Source organism: Ictidomys tridecemlineatus, chromosome 2 (assembly GCF_052094955.1).
Source record: "Ictidomys tridecemlineatus isolate mIctTri1 chromosome 2, mIctTri1.hap1, whole genome shotgun sequence".
Classification (NCBI taxonomy): Eukaryota; Metazoa; Chordata; class Mammalia; order Rodentia; family Sciuridae; genus Ictidomys; species Ictidomys tridecemlineatus.
Window position 1 is genome coordinate 190310509 of NC_135478.1, and position 24458 is coordinate 190334966.

At 34.7% G+C, this 24458-nt stretch overlaps 1 protein-coding gene across 3 annotated transcripts in view; it reads right to left on the reverse strand.

Annotated features, from left to right (window-relative positions):
* Positions 1-18331: 18331 nt before the first annotated feature.
* Positions 18332-24458, reverse strand: part of Mdfic (MyoD family inhibitor domain containing) — an 88544-nt gene continuing 82417 nt past the window's right edge. For all 3 annotated transcript variants that reach the window (XM_040291583.2, XM_013361522.4, XM_005332288.4), the window contains exon 5: positions 18332-23229. In XM_040291583.2, the coding sequence (XP_040147517.1) occupies positions 22982-23229 (248 nt within the window). In that variant the 3' untranslated portion in view covers positions 18332-22981. The remainder of the gene's footprint in view (positions 23230-24458) is intronic.

A 24458-nucleotide genomic window follows, 5' to 3' on the forward strand; every position in this document is an offset into this window, starting at 1 on the left:
TCTATTTTGAGGCAGCCTCCTCAGATAAAGAGATGAATGCTGGGGCAAACCATGGGGAAAGAAGTCAAAAAGCAGGTGAGAAATGGAAGAACAAGAGGAAGAAAAGGGAAGAAAATGGGGCTGGATTTCAGCATGAAGAGAAGACATTCTAATAGAAAGGAATTTCTTCTGGCTCATCACTGCAGACAGCTATGATAAAAAATGGAATCTTGCTACCCAGTAAAAATTGAATATGAAAACATTAGTCATTGGGTAATTGACAAAGAAAAACAAGTATTATGAATTGCAAATGTATTCACTTAGAATATTCTGTTGGAACTGTAAACACATTTTTTTTTTTTTTCTGAAGACAACTCTCACAAAGAGATTTCATGGGCACAATGGCTAGAAGCACAATTCTTGGTTAGACTTCAGGGCTGAAATTTCCCCATAAGAGAAATTCAGAATTGTACTATTTAATTTCTCAGAGTATTGGAGTACTAGAGGTACAAGATAGTGCCAGTCATTCACTTCAGTCTCTCCCAAAGAATACCTTTCAAACATCCACAGCTTTTCAGGGAAGAGAGGTTGAATTTGGTGAAATTTGTTTTCCTAGGAAAACTGAAAAAAACAAAAATCATACATATATTTTAATCTGACACATGTTCTGCTGGCAGATTTGACAGTTTGTAGAGCAAAACATGTTTGTGGAATTCACTGCAGAAGAAATAGAAAATAAGCTGCTTCCTTTTTCACCTTAAACTTAGCTCTTAATTTTTTAATTGTTAAAATTTATAGCAATGTTGCCATGTAAATGAGACAGAATCTTTAAATTGAATTAAATTTTTCCTTCTTGTGTATCATCTTTCACTGAAATAAAAATGAATATAATAAAAAAACACACAAAAAGAATTTATCCTTCTATGATTCAAACTATTGGGTCAATTCCTCAAATCATGTGCAATCATAAATTAATAATTTTTGATTTATGCTAATAATAGGAGACTGGGAAAGAAAGAATAACTTACATCAATATTCATTAACACAAATTTATTTGAAACAACGGTTTTTATTTTTCTCATGTCAAATAATACTTATTTTTAAAATCAGTCCTTCTAGTAACCACAGACACATATAAGTACACTAACAAAATGGTCTTGAAGGTTATATGTAATATACTCATTGTTGAAAGTGTTCTAAATGCTTGGGGTAAACATCCAAATATCTATAATTATTAATATCCATAAGATAACCATGCAATTAAGTTATCTAAACTGATTTATTTAAATAATTATAAAGGCTCTGGATGATTGCGTTTTGGTTTTACATAGGAAAGATATCAATCTAAATTAATCATTAATTTAAAAAATAGCTTTAAAAATATTTGACCTTTTAATATTTGTAGCAATTTTTTTTCCTGGCATAAAGTATAGAAATTTGGAAAATACAGATTATATAAATAACAAAAGCATACTTAAAAATACCCCAATCTCACCAACTAAAACTTAAGTACTAGTGTATTTCCCTCAGAAGAAAAGAGAAAGCAAAAGAAATAGGAGAAACTTATAAAATTGGAGATTAATGATTTATAAAAAAAGTAATGTTACTCTAATATGAAAGATATGCCTTAACTCTTGATATTTGTTGTAGCAATTTTCTTAGTTAATCACTTTGCTTTTTTGTGTTTTTGAGTTGTAGTCATTTAATACTTTACGAATTTACATGAATTACTCTTTCTTCTTAATGATTTCTTCCATTGCTTTGACACCTATAAAGTCTTTTGTTATATAAAATGCAATGGCATGATCAGAGACATTTATTTTTCTTTGGAGCACCGATTCTCAAATGAGAATTTCCGGTTTGCTTAATGCTCCGAAAAAAATCAGTGAGAACTCCAAAAAGCTTTTGTTGTCATTGTTTATATCTGTCTATACAATTCCTCTATAAGAAGTCAAAGCCAAAAATTTTAAAAACTGTTCTTATTTACTCATTCAAAAGTAAATATAATAAACTCATTATATTAACACCAATAGTATGTTTGGTGAAAAATAATGTTTTCCTAAACAAAAATGTTTAATAAGAAAAGTTTCATTATTTTATATATTTTTGCAAATTCTTTCATATCTGGCTTTGTCAATCTAACATCTTTTTTGTCTTCAGTTTTTTGCATTATGTTGTTGTATTTGAAATACAGAAGAAAATAAGCTCCACATGAATATATCAAAAGAAAAATAGTATTAAAACGGTCTTTTCAAGTAATTATGAATATTCTTTGATGCTCCAAACACAACGAAAAATTATACATTTTTCATTAATTATTAATTCCAACTAGGAATCTGAAACCATGTCTATAATTTGTTGTATACTGTTGCATTAAAATGCACTGACCTATTGTATTAGTCAGTTTTTCATCATGGTGATAAAATACATGAGAAAAACAACTTAAGGGACAGAGGATTTAATTTGGCTAATGGCTTCAGAGATTTAAATCCAAAATCAACTGGCTATATTGCTGCAGGCCTGAGGTGACACCAAACATTATGGTGGGACGGTGTGGCAAAGGAAATCTGTTTACCTTATGGTATCCTTGAAAAGGTGGGTGGATGGACCTGGGACAAGAAATGCCCTTGCAGGGCATGTACCCAGTAACCTACTCTCCAACTGGAGCCCTACATCCTACAGTTTCTACCACCTCCCAATAATGTCCTTGAATTATGAACCCCCCAACAGATTAATCCACTGATAAGATTAGGGCCATCATGATCCAATCACCATCTCAAACGCCCCGGCCTGAACACTGGTGCATTAGGAAATAGGTCTTTGACACATGAGCCTTTGGACATCATTGCAGATTCAAATGATAACACTTCTAAGTGGTCTTTTACCTTTACATGGTTTTATAACATCATTGACTGGTCTTTTGGGAAACTTGGTTCTCAGAGTAATACAGATCTTCCAAATATTGACACATTTCATTATACAATATTCTCTAAATTGCATTCATTGCTATCATTGCCAATTTTTTTCGAAGAGGATTTTGAGTAGTGGCTACAAGTTTTCAAAGATTCTAATTTTCACTTGAAAGCTCGATATTTATTATTTTCAATAAATACTGACAGTTGTTTTCCTTGAAGTGGCAAGCTTACTTAAGCCATTCTCAAGATAATGTCTGTCAAGTAACCAAGTCTGTATAACCATAGTTTGTCTATTAGCAATTCTTTTAAGTAAAAATGATGCACCATGAAAAAAAGTAGCTTGTTCAACTCAGGATTCAACCACACATGTGTTTCTTTTGGAGACAACCAATCAATTGCAGCATGCAGAAATGTTCTTCTGCATCTGTATAATGGAGAGTTTTGTGCCTAAGGATCAAGGCCAATATGCTGCTTCAGAAAAGATATTCATAAATGAAACTGGCACTTTCTTTCAACACAAGCTTGGGCCAGTGCAGAAGACAATAGCTACTTGTGCAGTTGTGGTCCAATGTCCTGCTCTGTGCTAAGAAGCAGACATTTTTACTCATGTTGCTACTCTGCTAAAAATCCAGTTGTTATCTATGTCACCCAAAGTTAAAGCAAAACTGCTTAAAATACCTACATAAACTGGCTGGACATAAACGTTCTAATGTCATTTCCTGGTAGAACTGCCTTCATTCACTTTACTCTAGCAATGCAGGGCTCTGGACTGCTTTTCTACTACATCAAAGCATGTGTCTGTCTCAGGGCCTTTGCACTTGCTTTTCCCTCTGCCAGGAACACTCTCCTCCAGAGAGCAGAATGATATATTCCCTCACTTTCTTCAGGTTCCTCCTAATAGCAAGGCCTTCATCGACCACGATAAATAATCATCAAACATTTTACTCTGGCAGTCCTTATTCCATTTACTCAGCTTTATTTTCTTCCCCCTTTAATATCACCAGGTAACACATGTCCCCTCATTTGTTGTCTCTTCCTCCTAGAACATAATCTGAAAAGTTAAGACTTTGTTTCAACATCATGTCTTTTTTTAACATTATCTTTGATTAATTTTACCATGTGCATTAAAAAGTCTTTTAATGATTTTAATTTAAACTAGAGTTTAAATTAATATCATTAATATTAAAATAAAATAAATATTAAAATAGAAACAGTTTTTTTTAAAATGCATTTTCTTAGCAAAACAAAACAGTTGCAAATTCTATGTACATACTCAAAATTGTTTCTTGCTTTTTTACTGGTGTTCAGAAATCCAAAAGTTTGCTTTAAAATTTCTATATACTATGAGATTCTAGAGAGATTCAGGAAAAAATGGACTAAATACCTAAATTGATCTATATTTTAAGGGTTACCATCATTAATTTAAATATTACTAATATGAAATAACAGTTTGAATTTTATATCTTATAAAATTTATATCTTATAAAATTGTCTGTCAATAACCTCAGTTATAAACACTCAATAAATTTTATCATCAGAAGGACATTGTTTTTATGCATGTGTAAAACACAAAAACAGTCTGGAAAGAGATTCTGGGACTTATTTCAAGATAAAGATTTAGCTAAAGGTATTTTTAAAATTTTTATATAATTTTTTTTGTATCTGAGTATGTTGGTCTGCTATTTTTAAATACACACACAAGCACACACACTCACACATATTCTTTACTCTAGTTCATATTACCTGATAAGTGACAATCTATGTAAAAAGTACACAATATTAGAAAAGAAAGTCCTTCACAGTCTGATTGCATTGTCCTTCACTAATTGTGCTTAACAATTTATTCAAACTTTGAAACCTTTTTTTAAAATCATGCTTTACATCATTTATAAATAAAAATAGAAAATTAAAGGCTATATATGGTATTTGAGTGACTGTATTTCTTAAAAGACAAATGATTTTCTTTATAGGTTTCCAGAATTCTCAATGACAAAAAAAAATCATTGAATTTTGAACTGCATCTAAATGCTATTTTGTATTTTAGATTTATTGAAATTGAGATATACAGATAGTATGATTAGCCTGAAAAAAATGTATTTAATTTTTAATATTAACAGACTGATACAATTAAAACTAACCTTATTGATTTCTGTCTTCCAGCTTCCACTGTCTAGGAATTGTGTCTGTATTCTGCCTAATTGTGACTCAGTAGACCTGGCAATACTATTTGCTATATGGCAAGTATGTAAGAATTTTAAAGTCATCAAAATGTTAGGGCATGAAAGAAAGTTCTGAGATGGAAATACAGTGTATAGTTTCATAAAAGCAATATTACTTCTAAATAGAAATGAAGAACTCCATTGATCTAAACCAGCTCAAAAATAATTCTAAACTTTAGGTGTCATTGTACTTCTTTGTGAAAGAATTTCTTCCCATGAGTTTGAACAGTTCTATTAAATTTGCTTTTATTATTTTATGTTTGCTTCTGGGGGAGGTAGCATTATAAGTCCATTCCTTGTGCTCTGCCTCTGATTTCAACACATAGCAATGTGGAAAACAAAATATGAAAGAGAGGGAGGAAAAGGAGAGTGAGATCTGATGTCAAAACAAGCTATATGACTCTGTGGAAGATGCTGGCACTCATATGCCAAATTGTAAATGAAAGTGAGACTGTGGGCTCACTGTCTTAAGATGCAGATCCCAGATGCAGGTCAGGATAGCAGAAAATTTGTTTTAAAGATTCCATATGACGTAGGGAACCTATCCAAGCTAACCTTATTTCTTTATTTTTTTTGGTACTGGAGATTGAACCCAGGGGCACTTGACCAATGAGCCACATGCCCAGCCTTTTTATTTTTTATTTTGAGACAGGGTTTCACTACGTTTCTTAGGGCCTCAAAAATTGCTGAGGCTAGTTTCAAACTTGTAATCCTCCCGAGTCTAGCATTGCCCTCAAGAGCATAGGTCATGTTTGCTCCTCCACTAAGATGAAAGTAATATCTTCTTCATGGCAGAAGTATATCATGCTTGATTACTGCCAATAGAAAAGTTTCAGACTCCCTAAACTTGGCTAACAACATCTGCATTGGCAGGCATTGTCTGTCTCTGTGTTGCCCTATGGGAACTGGGGCTCAGGGAACTGGTACAAATGCTCATACTCCTGATATTGCTATTACTGTTAGTAATTAAGTTCTTTCTCTCTAACACAAGAGTCTTGGGTCTCCTGCCAGCATCCATGAAATCATGGTAGGTTAATTTGAATTTGCAGGTGAGTAAGTTCTCATACCCTTTACAACTGTTAACATTGTTAAAAGACTGAGGTGAATCTCCATGAAATTATGCAGAAATATCTTTAAGACATACACTGTTAAGGAAAAGAAAAATCACAATAATATGTGTATACATGAATACATACATATGACTATACATATAATGTTTGTACACATTCACATGTATGTATGAATATATATAATATAAACCCATTTTTGACCCAGGGTACACAAATGAGTTTGTAAATAAGGCTCTGGAAGTCTATAAAGCAATAATTGATTTGAAGATGATTACTTATCAATACAGATGATTACTTATCAATCTAAAGAGAAAGGTGATTGGACATTTGGATTAGGGGCATATGGGGGTAGTTAATAGGCTATTGAGGAAAAAAAAAAGAGAGTAATCAATTGGTTCATGGTCCATTCAGTCTCTTTGCTGGTGGGAAGCACACCTGAGTGAAAGAAAAAAAGGAGAAGCAAATTAGTCTAATCTCTTTGTCAGCTTCGTCAACTGGACTTTCATGGTCTGAGAAAGAAACCTTAACTGCAGAATTATCTTAGCAGTATTTCTCCAAGTAAAAGAATGCTGCTTGTAAGTAAATCCAGAATCTATGGATTTATGAGAAATGGATGCTTGGAAAATGTATCATGAATGATAAAACTCTCCTGGGTTAAAAGTGGACATGTTTTATCACTTATATACCCCCAACTTTGTAAGGCAACATGGCAAGTCATTATTTGGAGGCCTCATATATGGTTTGTGGGCAGACCTAACATGCATAATGCAGAAGAAAAGACCTGGAGACCCAGATGGATGTCCCAGAGGCCTCTCCACTTCCTCGGTGCTTCTTGAATGAGGGTTTCCTCAGCAAAGCTTTATGCCGAGTGTGACATCTGATTCTATGAGTCTGCTTTGGCAATCTGGCACTTTACTTCTTCCTGCATTACTCTCCTGACCTTTGCTACCCAACCAATACGTGTTGATTATTCTTGAACAAGTCATTAAAAATTGGACGAACTCTGTTCAACAAGTCTTTACTGTTTGCCTGATTAGTACGATCCTTTTTTATGTGTTTATTTTCTTTTATTCCCTTTTTCTATTTCTACCTGGACATCTTTCTTCCTTTCTGACAACTCTTCCCTTAACAAGCACGTACTTTATCCTAGATATTTTGCACACAGTTCCTGTTTTATACTGACAACCCCACTGTGACGTGTGTTGTTATCACTGTTTTATTTTACAGATGAATATAATGAGGCTCAGAGAATGAAATAACTTTTTCAAATCACACAAACGAGTTAAGGAGTCCTTAGATACCTTTTATGATTCCAAAGCCCTTACTTCCCTCCCTCTCTTCTCCTTTCTGACTCTTAGATGTTATTTTCCCCAAACTTCTTTTCTTATACTCCTATTCTTCCCCCAAAATTGTGTTTCTTAAACTTTTCTGGATCAAGAAAGCAAACAAAGAAATAAACACAAACTTATTTCATACTTTCTTCGGATTTACATTGAAATCTGGCCATGTTCAAAGGTGCTGGTCTACAAGTTCACTTCAGTGATCTCATCAAGTCTAGGGACTTTCAACAAGCCCCTATTTGTGGTTGCCTCTTAGAGCAAACACATCTGGTGCTGATTCACATCTTCAAAGTACCAACTCTTGTTCACCAGAGGGCTTCTGCCTATTTCATGCTGATCAAATCTAGCATTAAGTAATACATTAATAGATTTTGCACCAGGGATTCTAGATCAAATTACTGTGAGAACTTCATTGGTTGGCCAGATGAAGTACAGTTTGACTATTTGTGACAATAACACCCTTTGAGTAGTTTTGGCCAATGAAGTATGAATTAAAAATGACCTTGCCTCTTCTCTTCCAAGGTGTACATTTCTGTGAAGTGTTATGCACCCTACTCAGCAGTCACTGATAGAATTGAGATCTACTGCCCAGACGGACAACTTCGAAGATGCTCTCTTGGAAGAGCTTTCCCTCCCTGCCAATCTCCCTCAGTCCTGCTCACAGGACTTCTTTCACCTAACCTCCACATAAGTTTTTCCAAGTTGAAGCAACTCTCAGATTTTCTTTTCTAATCCTAACTTTTTTTTTTTTGAGATCCCATCCTGCATGTCACATTGTCTGAATAATTTAACTCCCACATTGAAAGGGGCCTGCATTCTTAGCACATTCCATTTATCTAATGTTCCTTATCTTAATTAACGACATTATCATGAGAGAATTCTTCAAGATAAAAAAACTTTGGTGTCATCCTTGACTCTTTCCTTTCTCCTGCTCATATCCTATTACTATGTCCTATTGATCATTACTTCATCTCCTAAATGTTGCATACCCCCCTCCCCTTCTCAAGCCCCACTGCCACATCCTTGGTAGCCTTGGGGTCTAGCCTGTCGCTTCCTACTCTACTGTAACAGCCATCTCTGGTCTGACTTTCTACTTTCTATCTTCCTCATTTCTGATATCTTTTATTCTATTTGCCTAAATGATCCCTCTGAAATACAAATCTGAAACTGTCACTTCCTCATTTAAATTACTGTATGAGGAATACTTGGTATAATATCAGAAAACCAACAAAAACAAAAATTAAACTGCCACAGTTTATATTTTTAGTCCCTTCTTCCACATTTCATCCTCCTTCTGAGCAGATGTTTACCAGCCACATGGAACACTCCATGGTCTTAGGACCTACCATACTTGTGACCACTGTGAGGATTTGTGGATGCTATCCTTCTGCCTGAATGGCCCTCTCTCCTTTCTCTTGTCCTCCTTAAATCATCTTTCAAGAATCTTCTCAAATGACATTTCCATTATAATTCTTGTTCTTCCAAAGGCTTGCTCTTCGGCAATCCTATTCCATTTCCCCTTTTCTCAAGTGGTCTCACAATGTCGTGTAGTGATTCAGTTTTTATCTCCCTATGTGTGCTCCATGAATGCAGGAGGTAATTCTAATTTTGTTTTCCCAGTGCCTAGAAAACACTGGCCAATTATAACGTTTGTGGCCAAGCTGAATTCATTGGTCCTGAGGATGTCAAAAAGGAAGCAGATGTTGAACAAAGGCATAGGGAAGAGAAGGTGATGGATAGAGGAAATCATATTTACAAACAGGTAATTCAGGAAAAGTTAAGAGTGATGAATGAAAAATGGAACTCAAATCTAACAGCAAAGCCAGAGTCAGAAGAAGAAAAATATTCATAGACAGAATGCAAAGAGAAGGGTAATACAGATGACATGGACATATGTTCAAGTTCACGGATGTTGCTAGGACTAAAATAAATAAATAAATAAAAAGAAAATAGTGTTCCATGTTGATTAGTGGTGAATTTCCAAAGGACTGCTGCTGTTTCTCCAAACCACTGCATTCTCACGATAAATTTGACTCAATATTTCAATTTGTTCTCTAAAACTTATTGTGAAAATAAAGGCAACATGTACACAATAATGTTCTGTGATTTAAATGTTATTCTATATTTTAGGAGTGTTTTATAAACTGCCATTTCCCTTTGGAGAAGATTGGTGCTCTGGTTTTGTATCTCAGGAAGAACGTTGAACATCAGTTTCTGAGTTTCTCATATTTTACCTGATTGAAAAGCCAGAGATGGAGCCCCATGACTAGTGGAATTAGGCTGCCAAAAAGTCTCTGAAACTTTCACAAATAAAAAATTCAACAAGCTTCATCATACAAGTAACTTCAGAGGAAATAGTTTTGATTTTTACTGTTAATTCCTTTTGCCAAACTATAGTAGGCAAATAGAAAAGATTTGAAATCCTTTTTCATTTTAATGTATAAGGTATTTTGGAGAGGTACTAGGCTTGTTATGATGTCCTAGCTTCCTGAATTCATATGAGACAGAATTCTCATAGTTCCAATAAAAAGAATATTTCCCCAATAGTGTAGTCCTGAGTGTAGTGTTTCTTTTTTCCTTTTTGGGCTTTTCTGCATTGATATGATATTCTGTTGTGCCATAATTTTATGCTGTATGAATACTTCTTTTTCCTATATGCTGCCAATTGTCTCTACTAATGTTTGCTTATGCAGCACAATTATATTTATCTGTTATTTACCTGTCAATGTTTTCTGTTTGAGTTATTTTTCCATGGAACTCTTAGGAAGAGACAACTAGAATTCTCATGTCAATATAATCAGAGTTACAGAAATGTCAGCAAACTTCTTCAACATCAGTTATAGGTAGCTATAATCAAACATACTTGCAAAAACACAACCTATACACACACACACACACACACACACGCATCTTAGTTTACCAGAATTTCATAGAAATCTCTATCTCCAGCTGAGTTACGAGTAACTTGAAGATACAAAATGCAAATTGGAAACTGACATGAATTTAATTTTTAGATCAAGTGAATAATAATGTTGCCATGTTGCAAATCTCTTAGAAAGTGGTTGTAGAATTTTTACTCTTATTCCTTGATGAAGTTCAATATATGATATTAATATTTCTTTTGTTAGTATATACATATACTATATGAATATACACAGACACACACCACTTTCTCCCATTACCTTGTAGGAGTTCCTGGACCATAAACTATTCCTGAGAATTGATTCCACACTCTCTCAAATATAACTTTTCATAAGCCAAGTCCTTTAAAAATACAACATTTCATATATTTCTCAGACTACATGTCAAATCAGTCTCATGCAAACATAATACTTTTACTACTTTCTTAGAGCAAGGTGTTGAGAGGGAAAAAATTTAATATATCTGTGCGACATCTACATTAATGCAATGGTGGAATATTGAAACTGCTTTTATCTGCCATATTTCTCAAATGAAAGCGGCAGCTAATTTTTATGGTAGTTAAACTGTGAACCCTGCTCACAATCTTGCCTGTGTGGATGTGCCCCTTTGGTATTATTAAGGCAGTAGTCTTTATTCCACATCTTAGACTTTAAAAGTTGCTATGGATATAAGAAGCCTATCATGTGGTCATGTCTACACCGTAAAATCTTTCCAAAGTGTGCAGCAAATTCTTGATAGAACTCACAGGCTTTTCAAGAAATTACAGTTAAATTTCCTGGCATTTCCAATGCATACGATGGAGGCGACTCTGTACTAGCTAGGCTCCCAAAGACACTGGAAATGAAAGTGTCAGTGGTTTCTGAGTGAGTGTGCAACAATCTGCCTGTTGTTTGCATCTCCTGCTATCTATATTATCATAACTTTGTACCTCAAACACAAGGAAAGCATAAATTTTACTATTTGAACAAAGGCTGTAATTCAGCATTTTGAGGCAAATACCACAAAGAGTTAGGCTAAATCTTTCAGAGAAGTTTACCATTAGCAGCAAAAGGGCTGCAGATAAGTAACTTCTCATGTGAATATATTTAAGTGGCTTGGAAAGGGATTATGTTTTAAATATCCTTATACTTTTATGTAAATTGAGTGTGCTAGAATCCTTGCTGTGATGCTGATAAACTCCTTGTATCACCCACAGTCAACAATATCTTTTCTTTAGCTGTCCTGATTAAATGAATGACATTTGCTATTGGTAAATCCCCTACAGAGTAACTTGAGCTCACATGTGCCTAGCCACAATACCAGTAATGACATGATCCTGAGGGGATTTGAAACCCTACCTCAACAAATTTATTTCTGTTTTTCAACATATATTCAAAGCAATACTTTGGCATTGTAATGTGATTCTTGACAGGGCTAAGGTAAATTCATCATGCTAAACTGAAATGTTTCTGGCAGATGTCTACTCTGTAACAATCAAATTGTGTGTACTGTAATACATGATAACTACAGTGCTACTTTCTAGTTGTGAAACTTACAAGTCTGATACTTTATTAATGCACACCTGGAATGTAATAATGGGTTACCCCACCTTATTTTTTTTTATTTAAGAAAACTTTCTGAAGCCAGTTTGCCAACAATAGAAAATTTTAATGAATATAGAAAAAAAATATAACCCTTTTTTTTTGCTACAAAGATATTCAGTCATTTTGGTACTTTTCAAAATTATCTGCCTGTTGATATTTAAGAAAGCCTAAAAGTGAAATATTTTCTTTTATGAATTATTAACTGTCTTCCCCGTGAAAAAAGCCATTTGTCCTAGGTGAATGTTTCTTTAAAGAAGAAATGATTGAGGGGCTGGGGATGTGGCTCAAGCAGTAGCGCGCTCGCCTGGCATGTGTGCGGCCCGGGTTCAATCCTCAGCACCACATACAAACAAGAAGAAATGATTGAAATATCAACGGTAAGCACTGAAATATTTTTTTTAAATCATGTTTGTGATAACTTCTGCCTAAGTATCTTCATCTGTATATTTTGGTACAATTTATAATATTCTAGGTCTAAAACTTAAAAAAAATGTTTTGTTTGAAAGACAGTGTAATCCAAATGAATGGTAACTTCTTGACTTCCTAATAAATGGAAAACCACAGCATGTGACTTCTACTCTATGATATACCAAAACCAAACACTCATGGAATCCAGAGACATAGGTTGTTAGGAATCAGGCAGATTTAAACTTTCACATTATGGTGTGGATTCCCATTGCTTTCCCTTTCATACTTTCAATAATTATTTCAAAATAAATATTTGCAAGAACAAATAAAAGCCTTCAGCTTCTATGTGATGATCCAATTGCCAGATGTAAATGGAATTTCTGCCCAGGGATCAGCATTCCAATTGCCTTCAAGTCAGTTTCTCCCATTAGGGACAGAAAGAACCCAAGTAGCTGGGCTTTTGCCCTGGTGGCTCTCTTATTATTCTAAGTAATATTCTTTAAAGGCCTGCTTAAAATTTCATTGGCATCGTCAATGTGAATTTAAATATTTACATTTGAATGTAATTATTTTAAAAAACAGAATATTATTCCATGACCCTTTTGCAACTTATTATGAAAATAGTTAAAAGAGATTTGGGTTATATTATTAGGATTAAGGAAACAATGTGTGATGCTCAGAACTAAAATCAAATTATACAACCTCTCAGGACTAGTAAACACCCTCCTGGGCTAATGCAAAAATTGGAGCATGCCCAGTTGAAGATTTGAATCAGGTTGTGCAAAATGACAAAGGTTGGCAAGAATGTAACTTTAGGAATTTTACTTACTAATTTCAGAGTTGCTGGAGGTTAAGGGAAGAATTTGAGTCAAATAGTACCTAAGACTTAGGACTGAAACTAGATTTATTCATTAAGCCAGTTACAAAATTACTCATTTAACTGATCAATTAGCAACCAATCTAGTTCCAGTGGGAGAACCAGTAAAATAGGTGATCCAAAGTAAAATTCAACTGTAAAATACTCCCAGGGAGTACTGCTAGTACTGCATATGAACCAGGGTGGATAAGGGCAGTGTGAGCAGGGAAAAGTGAAAGGAAAGTAAGGAGCAGGGGAACATGCACAAAAAATATGCAGAGTGCCTGCAGGTAATACATGTTCAAGTACATGTTCATTGATCTTTAAATGAATGCATTAATGAATATATGCAGATGGATCAATAATGGGATATGTAGTACTAGGGACCACACAGGTTGAGGCAAGCTTAATAAAGAAGAGAGGGAAAAAATTACAGGGTTATAGACACCCTCTGGCTTACCCTTTTTAAACTAAATCAACAAATCACTAACCATTTCTTGGTTGCTAATTGATCAGTTAAATGAGTAATTTTGTAACTGGCTTAATGAATAAATCTAGTTGACTCTCCAAGGGAAACTTATTACTCATAAGAGTTATACCTTTCTCTATTCTAACTCTAATTTTGTTAAATTAATGTGCATTCTGTCTCTTGAAACTGAGACTTTGCTGACAAACACCATTTCATGTTTACTCATACCACAGAGTCTGGACACAAACGTGACCAATAGAGGGGCTGGGATTGTGGCTCAGTGGTAGATCACTTGCCTATCACAGGTGAGGCACTGAGTTTGATCCTCAGCACCACATAAGAATGAATAAATAAAGTAAAGATGTGTATATTAAAAAAAAGGTGACCAATAGATGCTCCTTGGCTAACTGGATGAATATTTGAGGCATCTATTAAACTGTTATGGGTTGACAACGTTGGGGTTGATTTAATGCCTATGGTTTGATAAGGACCTGCTTTACCTTAGATGTGTTTGTCACTAAAGGCATACAGATGTCATTATTAATTTGTTTCATTACCACTGGGTACCATTATACAGTATCCATAATAGGATATTTCTGTAGAGATTAATTTCCAGGCTAGGATTTCTGCTGTGGGTCTGTTTGTGTTGATGGAGATATTGAGTCATTTCAAGTTGTAGGGAACAAAGGAAAACATCATCGCCTCTGAGGATCTTACATCTTTCTATGTAAACTCAGTCATAATCTCTGGATCTTTCATGGCAATGACACCCTCTTAATTTTTCTCTCCCACCACAGCTTGTTATGGTGTCAAATGATTTCAAGGGAGGTGGGTGGTCACTGAAACAAAATCATGGAGGAAATTTCTGGAGTGTCCAGTGCAGTTCTTGATGTATTTTATTTGACACTAATTGCCCATGTTAAAGTGACACAAACATCTAGGAGACCTGAAGTATTTACATTGTTTTGATAAATCTTAGAAATACACAATAACAAGATTGGATTCAGACAACCTGTGCATTTGCACACACAGAAACTAACTCTTCCTTACTACCTCATTAGTCAGAATACTGGCAGGAAACAGATGGCTCACTCAGAGGGCTTAATTGAAGGGAGTTTAATAAAAGAGACTGTTTGCAAAAGAACAATCAGTTGTAAGGAAACCAACAAGGGAGTTTGAAGTGTCAGGAACTAGCAACAGTGGGAAACCATTACTTGCCCAGGCCCAAATAGGCAGGGGAGAGGGCAGCAGCTGTGGGAGAGGAACTACCACATAGGAACCCCATATTCAGAGGCACAGGGCGACTGATAAACCACTACACAGCAGTCAGGGGATCACGGAGCAGGGTGGAAATTTTACCTTGACCTCTTTTTTTCTCCCACCTTCTGAGTTCCCTCCGATGCCTACCATTAAGTGAAGCCCACTGAAAATCAGAAAGAAAGCACAGGAAAGGCAGCAGAGGCAGGAAACAGATCTAAAGGGGCAAGTGGTAAATGAGTTACATTTTGTCTTACAAAGAATTAAAGGACATTAGTGATAAATAATAACATATTGTGGGTTAACTGGGTTTGGGATCAATGTATATCATGAAAGATAAGTAGCAAAAGTAGCTGCAATTTTCAATTTTTCCTAAGAATCCAAGCCAGGACACCCATTTTAAGTAAGAAAGGAACAAGACAAGAAATGGGGTAGGCAAAATTTCATATTCCCATGTCCCTGTCCCTGCTTCAAGTAGAACAGTTGGATTATACCAATTTATTATATTAAGTAACATATAAGATTTCATAAGAAATGGACGTACCTGAAGGAAAAGATCCAGGAATAGAAATTGGGTTTCCTAGTTCTATCGGTAACTAACAATATTGCTTTAGTAAGTACACTTAAGTAATTTGTCCCAGTTTTTTCATCTGTAAAATGGAAGTGAAAAGTATATCCTCGAAGAGTCATAGTGTTTGTGAAGATCAAATGAGAAAATGGATATGGATCCCTTTTGAAAAGTTAAACAAGCTCTACAAATGTCAGGCCCTATCACTTTTGGATGCTATCTTATAAAGCTTGTCCCTGGGTATGTGCTTGCCAATCATCGCATCCTCTCTTTTTGACTATCTTTCCTCTACACATGGAGCATTTCAGTCAACTTCAACTTAAACATCACATACAAAGGAAAGATAAGCAGTAAGAAAATCCAAATGCGTAGGCAACACCACTGCATGTTAAAAAGAAAGAACTAGCTTCACGTTGAACTTCATTTTCGTGGTGCATAACTCCCCTTTCCATAGGTCCTATTAACTTCAAAGGGAACTCTGTGCATGTAAATGATTATATTTATTGGATGCGCCAACTCCTTCTTATCCTCCGGGCACAATTAGAAATCTCATAGAAAAATGAATGTCAGAGACTAGGATCCATATTTGATATTCTATGGGAAATTTCCCATAGTTACAGATGTTAAAAATCCTGCCCAATGGTCCCGCTATGAATTTGTAGCATTTCCTCTTCTATATCCTTGGAATATTTTTTCTCTGATTTTAGAATATTCTTATATTAAAGAAAAAATATTCTCTTTAGACCTAGTAAACTAGTGATGAAATCGAGGCTTTTATACAACCTGGTATAATAAAAATCTAGACTATATATCCTCCCTCTTGGAAGGAACTGTTAGTACTTTCCTGAGATTATCCCATTAATACTTATATAGCAACCCTGTTCCTACTTCAAGTTCACTAAGGGAACTGCGATTAGAAACAGTGTCTAGGAACTAAATTCCTGGATGCTCATTTTATTATTATATCAACTAAACCACACTGTAATTTCAGGATTCATTGAAAATTCAGGCCTTTTATCAATATTCTTCCTAAGTAACTAGATTTCTCCTGTTGAAATTTCCACAATCATTGAAATTATGTGGTAGGTATACAAAGCCATGAACCTTTATACCAGTGTGTTGTTAACTAACAGTTAACAAACCACTCTGTGCTATTAGTATGTATAAAGGCCTTGCAAGTGTTAGAGATGGCACCTCAGCAATAGTGAGTGTGGGTATGTGTGTGTGTGTGCATGTGCAGGCGAGGTACGTGTGCTTATGTATATTAATCCACCTATTAGGGCATGTTAACTCTTTAACTGCATGTTTTTTGAAGTGACAATCTGGGAGAAAAAGAAGAAAATCTCAAATTAAGTATTTAGAATTATTATGAGAGAGATGTTATAATTAAATGATAAAAACCTTCATGGATACATATCAACACGCAATGGGAGGTTTAAAAGGTACAAACATTTTTAATAATGTTGTGATGAGCAATGTGTTTTTTTTTAAATATTCATTCCAACTAGTATTATAGACAAATAAAACCAAACCAAAGTCATTTGGATCTATTTTGAATTATTCGTAGGAGGTAAATAAGTAAGGCAGGCTAATTTTAGTAAATATTTATAGAGCAAAACAAACCAAAGTATATATAACAATCAAATTTCTAGTGAAAATGTGTGTAAGTAGGTTTATTTTGAAAGGAAAAGTCCTACTCCCAGTGTCATAACCAATTAAATTCTCCAGGTAATGACCCCATTTGCATAGCGAGCGGAACCCACAAGTGGGAATTTTAATGGGTATACCACCTGAGTACAGTAATTGAGAGTGACACAACTTGAACTAGTTTTGTGCTTACCCCACTGAAAATTCTACTCATATTATTTTTAATGTCAAGCTACAAGTCAAATTTCAAGATGATGGATTTGTTCTTTTTTAAGCACCGAGTTTGAATAAAAGAAATGCTTTAATTCTGTTATGCATTGCATATCTTTGCTTTAACTAATCTGTAGTTACGATTCTCACCATTCCTTCATTTTCTTCAGTGATTGGAATTTAATTTTATTCATTAATTTGTGAATAATTAGATAAAAAAATAATGTCCTCAGAGGCTAAATTGCTTTTGGATTGCAATTTAATGTACTTTTATCAGAATATGTATTATAGTTAAGCGGGCATAATAGTTTACTAAAATGTAATTGTGTAAATATGTCCAATTATTCTTTCTGATGATCTAACAAAGTCTAATATGTATTCTTTAATATTTCACTCTTCCTTCACTCTAGCACCAATAAAACAGTTTCTGCAGAGCTGATCAGAGATACCTTGTCATCTGAAGGTGTTACTTTTAAAAGATACTCTCCTTATCTCTCAGGCACTATTCATGTTCTTAAAAGAAAGGTGCATTCTGATTAAGGGATCATAAAATGTCCAAACTAAATTATATAATAAAGGCAATTTCAAAACTTTAAGAGTCAGACACACATGATGAACTGTGCTCTCTAGGTTTTGAGGTGACATTTCAAAACTTCTTTTGTTTCACTCTAAGATTGCTTGCGATACTAACTGTTTGTAGGTGTTTGACACCACTCTGCCACATCTGTAATTGGCATAGCATCCAGCAGACAGGCTCTGTACATCTTTACGCTGCAACCTACCAAGTTAAGAAATGTATTGGTTCAATATAAAACAGCAGGCTGTTTTTAGACATAGTTACTAGTGCACAAGCTTTAATATGGCTTGGCTTCATCCTATAATGAGATCTTTTGGTTCCCTGCTCAACAGGCTTTTATTCCTTTGCAAAAGGCTATGAACTATGTCAAGTGGATCAGCTGCTTTTGTACACCCTCTTTCTTGGCTTTGGAATGTAATTCCTTTGCTTCTACCCCTTTATGCATCAGACAGAACTTAAGAACCTTTTCAGTTTTTCAAGCTAGACTTGGAATTTGTTTGAATTTGCTTTGCACCACTTTCTTAATAATTACGTTTTCAACTAAACCTCACAAAAAGACCTGCCTGCAAGTGAGCACCTAATTGTAGAGCTATTCTTTGTCTTTAACACATATATCTATACCCCATGTTGGCAATGTGTCAAAAGACAGTTTCCTAAAGTGATTTCTTCACAGTCACCTCACAACTAAATTAATGACTCTTTTTTAGCAAGCCCTAAGAGGGATGAGGTGAAGGATCTAAGGTATAAATAACGGACAAACAAACAATAGAACCAGAACTACTAGTCACAGTTCAATGTGAAGGCAGGAAAGTACTTATATTGACATCTGGCTGCTTCAGAGCTATACTCATGGCCCTAGTGGAAAATGTCATGCTCTGTCCCAGCTGGATGGAAAATAGGGTGGTGCAGATTTCAGCGTGAATGGAAACTACTTTCCTGGTGGGGCTTAGCAATAGCTTTGCTTATAATACTTTTCATCTCCTGATTGCCTATTACCTTCCTTAAAATCTGATCACATTTTGAATCAGTCTTTTAAAGTAAAGACAGCAATCAGTGTTCTTTGGGAATTTTGCAATGGAAAAAATATATGGTGGACTTAGTTACCCATGACAGTTTTTGCAAACTGCCCCCTTGCTCCCCACCCCCCAAATCAGGGCTACATCACAAAGTTATGCCCTCTCCAGGACCCAATCCATCTTAAACAAAACTTCTGAATGTAATCTTAACTAAGGGAACAGCAGTAGTTCACTGTTGGAGCTAAACAGTTTCTGGCTGGCAGGTGGTGGTGAGGGGAGTTTGCAAAGTTCTATCTTGGATTGAAATTTCCCGAGGGTTATGTGACTTCCTTGAGGGGCCTACTAGTGAACCAAGAAGAGAAAACACTGTAAATTTATTGCTTATAGGGACACACAGAGAAGATTGATGAAAGACCTTCCTTGAAACACCCAAGGCTTGATGGAAAACACAAACAGTAATTGTGCAATAAACCCTATGGAAAGATGAACCAGTGTTTAAAACACAATGGTATGTTCTACTGCATTGGTGTAAATAGAAGAGAAAATGGGCATTACAGTATTGGTTGAAATTTTATTTTGCCTCTCAGATAAGATGCATTATGTAATCACTATATAGCCTCCAAATCACAAGTGAATGGATGGACCATAGAGGTTTTAAATAATTTGAAAAATAATCCTATCAATTAATGAACTGTTCATTAGGGAGATGGGTAAACCTAAGCATTTAACTTGCATTCAAGAAGGCAAAATACAGAGTCACTGGACTTGAATCACAGTTATGTTACGCAGTGACATTTAATGTTTATAACATCATAATCTAGGGCAGTGATAGTGTTTATATGGATGAAGAATAGAAAGTTATTACATAAGGTTGCCTTAGTTACTCCTTGAACTGCTCAGAAAACACTAACTTCTCAGGTAAGGAAGATGCATAAAGCTGATATGCTATAAGAATACAAAAATAAAATGTATTACTGTGCTAAATAAAAATCCTTCTCCTAAATGGTTATACTATCTTGTCTTAGTTAAATACTAACTCTAAAACATTTTTAAAAATTGTTCCACTAAAATATCTTAAATGAAAATACTTTTGATGGCATATTTTTATGTGAAATTCATAAATCTTATATGCAATTCCATAAATCTATTGAGTATCTTTAGTTTGCTCTTCAATCTCAGCATCTATTAAAAAATCCTTAATTTTATAGGTTGAGATATAATTCCCAAAGTAAATAAATGATATTAATCTACTAAAAAAGTACAAATTTTGTTTTTGATGTGAATTTTGAAAAGACCACTATTTTGATATTATATATCTAACTATGACTTGCAATATAAAATGTTCTCTATCTTCCATGGCTCATTTATGGGCATGAATCATGAATGATTTACATAAGGAGATGAGGCAATCTTCTGAAAGGGATGTAACAAGATAAAGAGAAGCTTCAGGCTTAAATTATAATTGAATTCATTCAAATATAAACCAATTAATACATTAATTAGATATGAAAGTATTCTATAGAACAATAAAGAAGTCATTTTTTAATTTTAAAATATTATATTCAGGATAGTACAGGTCCAGTTTAAAAAGATTAAGTTTTCACACTTAAAAAGAAACCAATCTATAACTATAAAATATAGGACTTAGTCATGATAGTCATACAATTAAACAAAACATTTTACATACGGAAATTCTAAAATATATTGAAACTATTTTCACATTTTCCTGCTATTCTTTTTATGTTTTTTTAATTTTAATTGTATAAGATAATTTATGGAATGAATGCTTGGCATAGAGAACTGAGGAAAAGTACTACACACATAGTTAGGAAAATAAAATTCTGGTATCCATTCATGTTCTCTGTTACAGAGAAACATTATTTGAAATTTGCTAATATTCCATCACAAATAGTAGCAGGACATAGTTAAGTAGCAGATTCAAACCACTTGTTTGAAAAATTTTGCTACATAAAAATCAAATGTTCAAACAATTCCAGATCATTAAGAGGCGTTATATATTTACAAACAGATGCTATTCTTACATCCTAATATATAAGCCTAAGTTAATTTGGGTATACGTAAATATTCCGATTCTGATTATATTTGATGTAACAAATGTGAGACATTCTTTAGAAGAGGAAGAAGAAGATAGCTATTTAAGAATTATATTTAAACCCCCCAAATGTAAAAGGTTTGTGTTTGCATGTGTGTGTAAATGGCACTAAAAAGAAGAGTTTGCTAATGCATTTTTAAGCCCTTTAATAATAACATAATTAGAAATTAGGTTTCATCTCAAAGGAAAACCATAGGTGACATTTCTGAGCTTCAGGTTAAAAACTCTCTTATAAAAGTCCTAGGTTTGCTGAAAGCTTCCTAAAAATATGCTCTTGTGGTTACTATCAATGTGATGCTCAGTCAGAAGTACTGACGGTAACTGTTAATCCCAAAGTACACTTTCCAAAATATCCACAAGGAATTATATTGAATTAAACTCAACTACAAATTTTGGGCAGATCAAGCACATAGGAAAGCACATAGTGTGAAAATTCACTCTCCCTCTCATCTGAGCTGCTCAGACTCCTCCTGGCCAATAATTGCACAATGGGTCTTTGTTTCTTTACACATAGAGATCCTTATAACCTTCCATAAATCCTGAAATTTGGTCACAGTAGTGTGTGTTCAGGTTCCTCTCACATTAGAAAGAATGGTTTGGCATCTAAAATGAACTGTGAACTATAAAACTGGTTAAGAAATAAATGGAAAGAGAACCCACCCCCCACAACCAAAAGACATAAGGCTCTCAAAAGAAAACCTTTGAATAAATCAATGTCACAGGTTGAGATTTTAGTATTAAAAAAATCTTCTAACTTAAATGAAATTAGTTCAAGGGTTTCTTTTTTGTAAAACACTGCTATTTTAATAAGGTATTGTTTTTATCAGAATTTTATCATAACATTTAAATTATGGGTAAGAAAATGCATACTTTTAGTTCATTTAAATTTTATAGTTTAAAAAAAGCTATATCCCTACAACTAAGTAGAAAGTGCTAACAGCATTTTGTTTTCTTTTAATTGATTAAGGACACACACAGTTCAGACTGTCCACCTAAAACTTTGTCCTCAATCAAAATAACTCATTCAAGTAGCAGAAGAATCACTCATCGACAGAGGCGTCCTCAAATTCCACATCCTCTTTAAAGCCTTGCTCAATCTTTGGGTAGTTCTTTTCTGTTTATTCCTATGGTCTTTTGCAGGTTCTCTTTCACAATCACCTCTTCAGTACACCTTATGGTATGGCTCATTTCTTACAGGTCTTTTTCCTTTGCTATACTGCACACTGCTGTGGACAAGAGTGGAATAACATCCACCCTGTGAGGACCAGAGGACAGCAGCCACAGCCAGCGCTGGACATCTAAGGAACGAGTGAGGCCGGGGAAGCTGAGCATGTAAGTCACCACTAGGTCCCAGGTATTGTGCAGGTGTCTCTCCCAAAGTTTACTATAAAGTAAAGATGCTTACTTTTAACCTCTAAAGGATAAACATTAAAAATAAGTGGTCCAGTTTAAACAGGCACTGTAAAAGTATTATCCCTAGAATGGTTGGGAAAAAACAGAGAAATTGACAAAAACAAGGAGACATTTAAGGGGTGTGTGTGTGTGTGTGTGTGTGTGTATGTGTGTGTGTATGTGTGTTTGTTTCTCAAACTGTCCCTCTGTTATTGAAACATTAAGAATTTTCAAAAACTAGTTAAAGTAGTTAAAATTTCACATATTAAACCGTGTGGATTTGGTGAGAGAAAAGGCCTTTCAAAGAATATTTAAAATATGGAGTTAACAGTGTAAGCACTGAGCTGTTTTATGAGAATCTTACCATGTGTTTTCCTTCCCCCTTCCAAAGAAAAGTTTAAAAAAGTTCTCCAGTTTTAACACAAACAAAAGATAAATATTTATGAAGGAAAACAAATTCCACAGCATTCCATACAGATTTCCAAACAGTCCGAGGATTCGCAACAGGCGTCCATGATGCCACAATCCATGTCGCAAGGGCAGTTACAGTCCTCCCCCATTTCATCGCCACAGCAGCAGCAGCAGGCTTCCGAGGTGCAGATGCCACATGAAGCTTGTCCCAGGACAATGTTGCAGAGGGTCAGGAATTCACAGAACAAGCATGCCAGGATACAGTGGACACAGCAATCTTCATTTCCAGTCATGAGGAGACCACATAGTGGAGAAAAAGAAGGAACACAAAATAGACATGTCATGAATAGACTGAACAAGAATCCATCAAAGTTATAGACCCAAATGACATGTGGCCCTTGACATTTCTTGTGATCTGGAAGCTCATACAGGGGCTAGAACCTAAATTCCAAATGAGAGGTCTTTAGATGTAGATTCTAATTAGTAAAACAAAACAAAACAAAACAAAAAACAGCAATAACAAAAACCTTGGAGTTGTGCATATGTGTGTGTCATTGTGTTATTACCATGGCACATAGTGCAATGGCTCTTGGTCCTACCTACCACTTCTCTATACTTCTTCCCCGCTGTCCACAGAATACTGGACTGAAACAGTGCCAAGACACTAAGTAGAAGTTTCCTTCAACTGCTCCACGTACATGCTTCAAAATTAGAAGAGAAGCTGTTCATAGTGGCACATGCCCATAATTCCAGAAATTTGGGAGCTGAGGCAGGAGGTTTGCAAGTTTGAGACCAGCCTCAGAAACTTAGTAAGGCCCTAAGCAACTTAGCGAGACCCTGTCCCAAAATTTAAAACAAAGGAGGGGGGATCTGGGAATGTGGCTCAGTAGGTGGTGAAGCACCCCTGAATTAAATCCCTAGTACCAAAAAAAAAAGGGAAAAAATAAATATTGGTTGTGTTATTAAATAATAATTTAATCATTAAATCAGAATCTATTAGCCTGGATTAACATGTTTTACTTTCCAACAGACTCAAGACACAACTTCAGATTTTTTTTTTTTTAAATTACAAATGAATTTGAAAAAAAATATTGAGAGTCTCTAGTTGGGTCCAATCATTGTTACTGAAATAGTTCTGCCTATTTCTAACAAAGGGATGCATATGTGTGAATAATGACATAGTAACTTTTCTTTCCCACCTCACTGGGTGGCAAAATACTTTGCGAATCTAGTATTTCCTGATGCCTCTCTGAACAACAATGTTTACCAAATTTCATAAACTGACGAAAGTGAGAAATAAAACAAAACTCAGTCCAATAAGTTTACCATAGTATATTCTAAAATTTCTTTCTTTCATGTTTTGGAGCAATTGGGAGGAGAAAGTGAAGGAAATTTCTATTTCTGGAGGCCTTTTAACACAGATAATAAAATCAATTAAGACCAATGGTTAAGACATTTGTCCAATATCAGAAACATTTGTGAATTTTTTCCAGGATTATTTCCAGT